Source organism: Sinohyriopsis cumingii, chromosome 7 (genome assembly GCF_028554795.1).
Source record: "Sinohyriopsis cumingii isolate HCF-2022 chromosome 7, ASM2855479v2, whole genome shotgun sequence".
Lineage (NCBI taxonomy): Eukaryota > Metazoa > Mollusca > Bivalvia > Unionida > Unionidae > Sinohyriopsis > Sinohyriopsis cumingii.
Genome location: NC_142967.1, coordinates 80,462,892 through 80,473,577, shown reverse-complemented (window position 1 = coordinate 80,473,577; position 10,686 = coordinate 80,462,892). Strand labels below are relative to the sequence as shown.

At 35.6% G+C, this 10,686-nt stretch overlaps 1 protein-coding gene across 2 annotated transcripts in view; it reads right to left on the bottom strand.

The window, feature by feature from the left end:
- Positions 1–487: 487 nt before the first annotated feature.
- LOC149795609 (uncharacterized) overlaps positions 488–10,686 on the bottom strand; it is a 63,668-nt gene continuing 53,469 nt past the window's right edge. For both annotated transcript variants that reach the window (XM_089965433.1, XM_089965434.1), the window contains exons 13-14: positions 6,653–6,821; positions 488–3,726 (exon numbers count right to left, since the gene is read on the bottom strand). In XM_089965433.1, the coding sequence (XP_089821559.1) occupies positions 2,213–3,726; positions 6,653–6,821 (1,683 nt within the window). In that variant the 3' untranslated portion in view covers positions 488–2,212. The remainder of the gene's footprint in view (positions 3,727–6,652; positions 6,822–10,686) is intronic.

The window sequence follows — 10,686 nt, the reverse complement described above, 5'->3', positions numbered from 1 at the left end:
ATGGCTGCAATGGCAAACTCAATAACAAGAGAATACAATCTTGTTTAAAATTTCATCATTAATATGTAGATTAATTTAATAATCATAAATAATAATTTTCTTTCAAATTAGTGGCTGACAATTTAGTGAAATACATGTACTCTAAATTCATTTATTTTCACTGGTATTAATTTTGTGAAAAACTCCATTTTTGTAAGAACTTTTGGTCTTTTACATTTTTGGTCTGCAAGAATTCATATTTCAGACCTTGAATTTTTCAATGATTCAATTGTAGTACTTTTGAAAAATAAAAATAAAGAAAAAATTTAGTGAAATCATCACTGCCCTATTTAGAACAGTTGCTTACCCCAAACATTTCGAATCTGCAGTTTCTTTTCTAAATATAATATGGCCACCCCAAGGACCAGTAAGATAAGTCAACACTGAGCAGTACAAATCACTTTCCCTCTGGTGAAAACTTGAAGAAAACAAGGAAGGAACAAAAGTCAATATTTATCAACACATTTAATTATGATGACTTCAAATCTATCATTGCATATTGTTAAACTAAAATTTATGCTGACATAAAATTGTAACTGACAGAAAAATAGTATACTGTTCAACTAAAAGCACATATATGAAAATGAGATTTTTTCGTTACTTACATGACATGATTTTATATTTGTCTGCACTGAAATTCTGACTTGTAAATATGTACACACAGAAGTCTATGCAAATAAATGATGATTACATTGCACGTGACAACAATCCAGTATTATGAATGTTTTATGAGGAATGTTTTAACTGGCATCTACTCATGCATGCTTACAAAATACTTTCTAATTGAGACTGACATCTAAGAGATATTTTAATTCACTCCTGAACACACTATCTTTACAATGTACATAAAAACTAAAAGGTCGAAAAACTTCATTCACAAGGAATCTTGTGCATGTGCACATAGAGTCTACCTGCCAAAAATCCATTATCTATTATATCCAGGTCCAAAATACCTGCGAGAAGACAAAGCAAAATTAAAGGTGAAACTGAATGCTACTAATATTAAGAGTTTCTGTCTGATATAAATAAATATAAACTTCATTTACAGATATTAATCATAATTCTCAATAATAAATCTTAATAAAGATGTCCTCCTTTCTGTACGATTTTTGAAGCACAATACTAAAGATGTCCTCCTTTCTGTACAATTCTTGAAGCACAATACTAAAGATGTCCTCCTTTCTGTACGATTCTTGGAGCACACTACTAAAGACGTCCTCCTTTTTGTACGATTCTTGAAGCACAATACTAAAGATGTCCTCCTTTCTGTACGATTCTTGAAGCACAATACTAAAGATGTCCTCCTTTCTGTACGATTCTTGAAGCACAATACTAAAGATGTCCTCCTTTCTGTACGATTCTTGAAGCACAATACTAAAGATGTCCTCCTTTCTGTACGATTCTTGAAGCACAATACCAAAGATGTCCTCCTTTCTGTACGATTTTTGAAGCACAATACTAAAGATGTCCTCCTTTCTGTACAATTCTTGAAGCACAATACTAAAGATGTCCTCCTTTCTGTACGATTCTTGAAGCACAATACTAAAAGATGTCCTCCTTTCTGTACGATTCTTGAAGCACAATACTAAAGATGTCCTCCTTTCTGTACAATTCTTGGAGCACAATACTAAAGATGTCCTCCTTTCTGTACGATTCTTGAAGCACAATACTAAAGATGTCCTCCTTTCTGTACGATTCTTGAAGCACAATACTAAAGATGTCCTCCTTTCTGTACAGTTCTTGAAGCACAATACTAAAGATGTCCTCCTTTCTGTACGATTCTTGAAGCACAATACTAAAGATGTCCTCCTTTCTGTACAATTCTTGAAGTACAATACTAAAGATGTCCTCCTTTCTGTACGATTCTTGAAGCACAATACTAAAGATGTCCTCCTTTCTGTACGATTCTTGAAGCACAATACTAAAGATGTTTTCCTTTCTGTATGATTCTTGAAGCACAATACTAAAGATGTCCTCCTTTCTGTATGATTCTTGAAGCACAATACTAAAGATGTCCTCCTTTCTGTACGATTCTTGAAGCACAATACTAAAGATGTTTTCCTTTCTGTATGATTCTTGAAGCACAATACTAAAGATGTCCTCCTTTCTGTATGATTCTTGAAGCACAATACTAAAGATGTCCTCCTTTCTGTACGATTCTTGAAGCACAATACTAAAGATCATATTGTTTGGGTGTTCGAATTCTTCTTGTTCTGGTGGATGCAATAGTGGGAAGAACAGCCTTGGCTGTAGGGGTATAGGATGATGTGGTACCAGATGGTGCCTTGGAGTATCGTGATGCAGATCCACCTGATCCACTCTGTGTGGATACACTCATCATGTGTGGCTGCCCCAATGACCGTTGGTCATTACCATCAGAAGCTTTACTTGTCATCATTCCAAATGAACTCTGAGTTGACACAGTAGCAGATGATGCTGGTCTGCCAGTTACAGGACTTGACTCTAACAGAGAGGAGACTTTGCCAAGAGTCTCGTTGGTTACAAATACTGTTGTTGTTGGCTTTGTGGACCCTGATAATGTGGAGATACTTGTTTTGGGGAGCGTTTTGTCCATTACGACACTACCTTGACCAGATAACTGGGAAGTTGCAGACTTGGCTTGAGACAGAAGGGCACTGATACCAATGATGGGTGATGGGCCACTAGCAAGTGCCTGAGAGAGTTGTGATATTGTGGATGATAGAGAAGGTGTAACAGTGATTTTTCCTGGTGCAGTCTGAGCAGCAGATATTTTCACTACTTCCAGTTGCATCTTGCTTTGGTCTACACCAAGACTTTTAGCGTTGAGTATTTTTGCCTGGGTCATTTGGGGCCCTGTTGCAGTCTTGCTAAGTGTGTCTGTGGTTAAAGGAAAATCATGGAACTGGAGCTTCTGAATGGCCTGCACTTTGTCCTGATCAGGCATACCAGTTGTTGTGTTTGTAGAAGAAGTTGTTGCAATTACTTTGACAATGCTGGACCCAGCTGCTTGCTGACTGGTGTTTGCTGATGTAGATACAGTAGACAGTTTACCTGGAATACTCGGTTGGCTGCTTGTGCTGGCTGTAGACATGACTGAAGATGCTTTTGGAACACTCATCAACAACTGATGAATCTGGTTAGAAACTGAAGGTACTGACGTGACATAAATCATTTGTTTCTGACCTTGGGCAGAGAAAGTTACTGGAACTGACTGTGTAGATGCACAATTATTTGAGGCTCTTGATCCTACACCTCCTGTCAACACATTGGCAAGTTCAGAATTTAAGATAACCTCAGATGGTAGGTTCCCAGTTGTCTTCAACCCTACACTTGAAACAGGGGCTCCCTTTGAGACCTCAGTCTGTGTCTGATTTTGCCTATGCTGTGATCCTGACGCTAAACCCTGTGACATTGATACTGACCGCACGAATCTAGAGTCAGGGATACCAGAACTCATTGATACCAGAGTCGCCTTTCCACTTCCATCTCCATCTGACAAAATTTTAAATGCTGGTAACAGACCTTGGTTCTGAAGAAGTCCTGCAAGTTCTGGGGCAGTTTTGACTGAGGTCATAGCACCGGCTGATAAAGGTCCCTGGGGTACTGATGCAGAGGCCTGACCGTGATCTGGTGCTGATTTCAGTCTTTTCCTGGCTGCTGTCAATGGATTTTTGGTATACTTCCTCTTGGTTGCTGATTTTCTTGCTGAAAAATTATAATAAACAAAGCAATGTTCTACAAGCTCTTTATACCACATTCCATGTAAAATTTAAAGAAACATTCATAAACACAAAGGTAAGGTCTCTCTCAGCTGATTTTCAATATGACAAATGGGATATCCTGAATAAATTCAATGCATATATTGTGCTAAAAAAGAAGAAATACTAGACAGCAAAATGTCACTGGGCTGAAACTGACAGTGACTTGGTCAGAGAATAAGGTACTCACTGAATTGTCAGTAAGGCTAAATTTATAAAAAAGCTAAATTTGACTCATCTTTCTAGAGCCTGAAATAGTGATGGCAGTTAACTAAAGTCCAAACTGTTTAAGCATCCATCTCTGGGAAGAAAAGAACATGGTTCCTTAATACAAAAAACTGTTCAATAGTCTATTTTCTTACATACTTTGGAAATAGAACCTTGAGAATGTGATTGCTGCAAACTAAGAATTGACCAGTAAATGTAATTTTCGAAGCTGTTTTTCTTTACTTTTTATTACTGGTGTATAATTTCAAAAGGACTACATAAGCAGAGTCAATAACTGTTTGGTAAGATCTATCTAATGCAAACAAAAAAGTAAAACTTGGTTGATTATGTGTCAAACCCTTATCTAATGAACTGATCAAATAAGAGCAACAGTACATCTTTCACTCATACGACAACCTTGCAAAGGCTATACTGTAAAGCATAGCTGAGTTGCCTTTATTCTGAAAATGTTTAGCACCAAATTCAAACCAAATCTGAGCTAAAGTCCACAGATTTTAAGATCTTGTAACTTTATCTAGAAAGAAAGTCTGAACTGTTACAGTCAATGAGGTAATTATTTATTTGGTTTTTCTGCTAAGTAAATTTTAATATTTTATGATTAGAATATATCATACATCAGGGGTCATGCTACCAGGCAAAGTGGCAACTAAGTGTGGCCCAAAAATGTAAACTTTGCCTTCTTCTGTTAGAAAAGCGAAAATGACTTTGCCCTGTGATATTTTTAGAGGTATGTTGACTAACCATACTTTCTGAGATGCCCCCTCGCCTTAGCCAAGTTAATTATAGTATTGTGTTATGGCAAAATGTATTCATCAAGCCATCAGTAGGTAGGTCTAGTTTTTATATCAATTATGCTGACAAACAAACTTCTGCACATTCACAGGCATGTGTTTTGATAGTTGACTGACCATTAACCATGGTGCCCCAAGTGGCCGAGTGGTCTAAAGCGCTCTCCGTTACGGATCACTGTCATCTCACCTCTGTCTGCGTGGGTTGGAGTCTCGGATTTGGCTATTGTGGGTATGTGAGAAAGCTTGCCAGTAGCTTCTCATGGGTTGGTGGTTCTTTCCGGGTTTTCCCGGGTTCTTCCTCCACCATTAATACTGGCCGCCATGTATAGCCTATCGTGTGCTGAAAAATGGCATTAAACCCTACAACAGCAACAGTAACCTTTAACTGTTTCACGAGTAAGTTATAGCAACTATCATGGCCTAATTTCCGCATGTTATCCTTTGATGATTAAAATATACGAACTTGTGTTTCGAAAATTTAACAATAGTATGTAAATAGCAATCTGCATTTTAAGATCAGAATCGGTGATCTGGATATATTAACGTCCTCTTTTACACTATTTCATCATAAAATTAGTTTGAAACTTAAGTGAACCAGTAAAAGAGAAATAATGGCAGACATCACTATGTCTGGGAAGTACCAGTTTATTAGACTGTCTGTTTTTGTAAATCATCGGGCAAATATATTCAGAAAAAGGTACAATTCATAGAAAGCAAAGCCGGGGTAGTATCTTATTTAAGATTTAACTGCAAAATGCAATTATGTAGGTCAGAAATGTAGGTCTGACAATGCTATGTTGTAGAATTCATGAGAAGCATTGTAAGGTCAAAGTTGTTTTCTGATTTGACTCATATTTGTGAAAATATGGAAAAAGCAGCAAAGCAGATACTATTTAACCATTACCTAAAAAATTAAAACAAGTAATTGGACAAATAAATAAACCATACGTCTGCAATCCTGTCAATGGAGTGTTGTAATGAAGCTATATAAAGTGAGTGATTAGATTACGAAAACCCCTCCTTCTAAAAATAGATGCACTCACGTCTGTGTTGATTTGGTTGGAAACAAGGGTTTATTTAATATACTGACTGTAAAGGAGCCATGTCTGTAATTTTATGCATTTTAGCATGTTATTTATGAATAGTTACAGTATTGTAACACAACAAAGAAATGAGGACAAACAGTATAATCTGAAGATATGTGCATTTGCCCCCATGTACATAGTACAGGGGTTGTTTCAAATGGGTTTAGAAATCTTTGAAAGTGCCATTATTGTGAACATTTAGAAGGTATAAAAAATATTTTAAAAAAATTGATTATGGGTAGCTGATTAAGCAATTTTACTAACTTGCAATTACAATAATGCAATCTGGTTACTCAGATGAGATGTGTTACAAAGTGGTTTCTATTATTCTCTTTAAGAGTCATATGGCCAAAATTTTCTACCTGAAAAGAAAGTATTGCTTAAATCCAATGTTAAGTGCAAATATGAATACTGGGAAATAGAGGGCATAATTAAAATGAGAGCACACATTATGTATGTGTGTATGTGTGTGTGTGTGTGTGTGTATATATATATATATATTTATATATATATATATATATATATTTATATATATATATATATATCCCACTTTTTGCTTCGCACCCACTTCTCCCTGTTGAGCTCTTCACTTCTCCCTGTTCTGTCTAAAAGGATAAGTCACTTCTCCCTAAAATTCAGGTCTAGCTTGACCCATGATATATAATTTTGCCTTTGGTAGCTTTTTTAATTGTCGCCTCATGCTAACTTTTTTAATTTCAGGTGATTTTTTAATAGTGTCAAAAAAAACCCAAGAACAATGATCCTTTACCATATGTCTTAACAGGTGAGGATGGCGTAGAACTTGTAGATTCAGAGCTAGCTTCCTCCTGTTTGATCATCCCAGTCAATAAATTTGCTGCTTCCATGGCAGCTTGCCGAGCCTTCAAAGCTTTAGCAACTGTCATCCCTCGTGTGGAGCCTGGAGATCTGTCAGAATGCTGGAGTCCAAAAAACAGCATGTAAAGATTTTATCCCAAAAACATTATTAAGATTCATTTTAAGGGATGAACAATGTCCCAGAAAGCAAGTATCCTGAATTATCTAAAATGAAAATCTGGCACTTTTGTATTCAGACTATTAGGACCATGTTGAAAGAATACAGAAAATTATTTGAAAATTACAATATTAAGATCACAGATGAAGTTTTTCAATGTGATATGTATGACATTCAGATTTATATAATCATAATGTTTCAGCAATAACAAACACTTTCAAGATGATGCTTTCCATGACAGTAAACTTTCAAGATGATGCTTGCCATGACAGTAAACTTTCAAGATGATGCTTGCCATGACAGTAAACTTTCAAGATGATGCTTTCCATGACAGTAAACTTTCAAGATGATGCTTGCCATGACAGTAAACTTTCAAGATGATGCTTGCCATGACAGTAAACTTTCAAGATGATGCTTTCCATGACAGTAAACTTTCAAGATGATGCTTGCCATGACAGTAAACTTTCAAGATGATGCTTGCCATGACAGCAAACTTAATTTACATGCAACTGAATGATTTATCAGATAAAATGTTACAGTCTGAATGTCAGTTGCTTGATTATTTATCAGCATTATGAGTACGAAGAATCCAATACATGAAGAAAGTATCGACCAAAATTGCACAGATCATTAGAATAATAACATTAGATCCCAATCTCATTGTACCAATGCTTCAATCCCAAAATGAATTATAGGGAGGCTGCAGTGGCTCTGTGGTTATGGTTTTGGAATTGTGACCAGAAGGATGTGGGTATGATTCCCACCATTGTCTCAGCCCAGATTGGCTAACTGTAGTTTGGTCTTGGGCAATGTACTTAATACTTAATTATAATTGCCTTGCTGCTGTGCCATTAATCACCCCAAAACCAGATATGAAATACAGTAGAACCAGCTTACAATAACTCAGTTTTAACAAATTTATGGATTTAATCAAGTAGTGATTAAAGTCAAAACATTTTTATAATGAATCATGTTTTAATAAAATCTGGTTTAAGGAAAACAAAAGTAAAGTTTCCTTTTAGAATTGCAATAAATGGGTTCCATTGTGTTTTAAAAATGATGGAAAAATTCCATTATTAGCAATTCACTCAAGGAAAATTCATTCTCAGTTGATCTAATTTCCAAACACTCTGAAAAAAGTCAAGTACCATCAATGACCTAAATATGCAAGCATTAAAAAAAACAACTAGTTTACTCCCTGTCCAGATAATTGGTGTACAAATCAAAATTATAAATTTTGCTGAAATTTTTGTCAGACAAATTGGGTATCAATGTGTGCAGCAAGTGGTCAGAAGATGTCTAAGTAGGAAGCTTGGTTGAATTATATTCAAAAATATCAATATTTCAATGATAATATTTCACTGTTTTCTTGCACAGTAAAGAATTCTAGCTGCATTTCTGGTGTTTATTTTTCTATGTTGTTTGTAAAACTATACTGAAAGTGTAAATGTATGACCATTGACTATAAGCCTCAATCCTCCCTATGCAGAAACCTATCATTAAATGTGACTCACTTCTAATATTGATATTTGTTGCATAATGTAAAGATTTTACTTTGACCGCAAAATATATAACCAAAACAATGTTTATTCATATTACCTTATTACTGAAAATTTAAAAATTAATCTATATTTTCCTTTAACAATGCTTGAAGTTAGCTTGTACAATAAAAATTTAAATATGATGATATTGGGCCTAATGACTTATACTATTTCAGGAATTTAATTGTGGAATACCATTATTCAACTGCAATTATTGGTGAAAAGACCTAACTGAGTTAATCCAAAACTGAAGTTATCATGGAGAAATCTTCCATTGAATAAAAGTGATAAAAACACAAAACACGTGAAACTTATGTTGGAAAGTTGACTGGTTTATCGCAAATAAAGGGAAATGCAGTTTAGTTTACTGAACAATTTTTAATGACTCTGATTATAGCATTCAAAACTTTTCTGATTTGATAGGCATGTCTCCTTTTGTACATTCTCAAGTGGTAAATATAAAGAAACAGGCAATCTCATGTTGGCTTGATGAAACTGTGGTATCCATTGATTTTACAGTAGTTATTCACTAATCAATTACAACCACTGTTTCAAGATGAAAGATTTTTTTTCTTCTGTATCATTGCCTTTGACAATCTCACTGTTTCAGAACCTGATGGTTGACAACTCAGTTTTGAGTACAGGCAAAACATGCCACAGTTTACATTCCAACTTGATTTTGTATGTTTTGTTAGCCGTATAAATAAAATCAGTTGAAGTAAGGAAATTGTGTGTACTATTAAAAATTATTTTAAAAAATCTGAAAATAGGGTGCATGGAAATTTGGCAAGTCCAATGACTTAATTTAATTACAGTATTTAATGAGAGGCCCAAATGAACCTGATATTGCTCATCTGGTATACATTGGTCTAAAGGCAATATATACTACTAATAAAAAGACATGCGCCAAGTGGGGCTAAAAGACAGGGTTGTATCAGGATAATTTCTATCTGATACAAATTGGTGTTATTTTACATGTTGATGAAATGTGTTTTAACTCTAACTTCGACCAGACCAGATTCTGTATTAAGTTCTTTTATATCAATGTGAAAGCTCATGCTAGGACTTGACCTATCACATATGTTCGAATGCAGTAAGGCTGTTTGGAGAGAAATTCATTCTATGAAAGTTTTAATATCTTAGTAACAACACCCATCCTTGATGAGAGATGAGCATCACTTTTAGGTTTCCTACCTGGTTGCTATGGAAGCTGTATGATTGCTATGGGAGCCACCCCAGACAATTCTGTTATAATATATCCTAATAAACATTCCTATCACATTTTATTAAAGTTGGTGAGTCATGTTCAAGACTGGGCTTAAGGAGCAGTGATAAACAGATTTTGAAACTGTTTACTAAGGAATGTCACAGCTGAGTGGGGAGTACACTTGCAAAAGTTTGGTAAAGGATAACCTAAGAATTGTTGGTACCAAGTTTAAACAAAACTGGGTCAGCCATTTTGGAAATGAGGCTGAAAATAGGTTGTCAACCTACGTGCTAAGGCTGCCACACTAGCTAAGTGAACAATTTCAGATAAAAATCTGGTAAAACATGTCATGAAAATGGTTCCTACCAAGTTTTAATCAAAATTGACTTGGCTATTCCATAGCAGAAAATAGGTTTTCCACATGTTTTTTTTGAAGCTACACCGTTGCTAAGAAAGTTACCCCAAACAAATCTGACAGCATGGCCTAAGAAACATTTCTTCTACATTTTGATCAAAACTGGGTCAGCTGTTTGAATTAGTAGCAAGTGGCCTGATAATCTGTCTGCATAAAGAGGTGACAACCTGTAATGGATCATGTCTCAATAAGGTTGTGTTATGGTTGCTTTGGACAACACATTAGTAATGGTGTACATTAGGCATCAGACAAGTACACATTCTCCTCCTCTCTGCATGGATGTCTGGAACATACTTCAATGACCAGTAGCCTTGGAAGTATTCTTGGAGTCTACCATATTCTGGCCAAAAGGAATATCATGGCAGGCAGCCTGTCCAGATGGGGCATTGTGGTCCTCACAGAACAATCTCTGCACTAGCTGGTAGCAGAGGTACTTCTGCAACTGTGGGGAACACTTTTAGTGGGTTTGTTTTCTACGAGAATGAACAAAAAGCTACCCTGTTACATCTCTCCAGTGCCAGATCAAAGAGCCTGGGTGGTAAAACTTCAGAGTCTGAAGTGGGATTGTCTGTGTTGTTAGGTCTTTCCTATTTTTTGAAAATAATTCTGCAGGTTCTCCACCAAGTGAGAATCTCCATATTTAGGC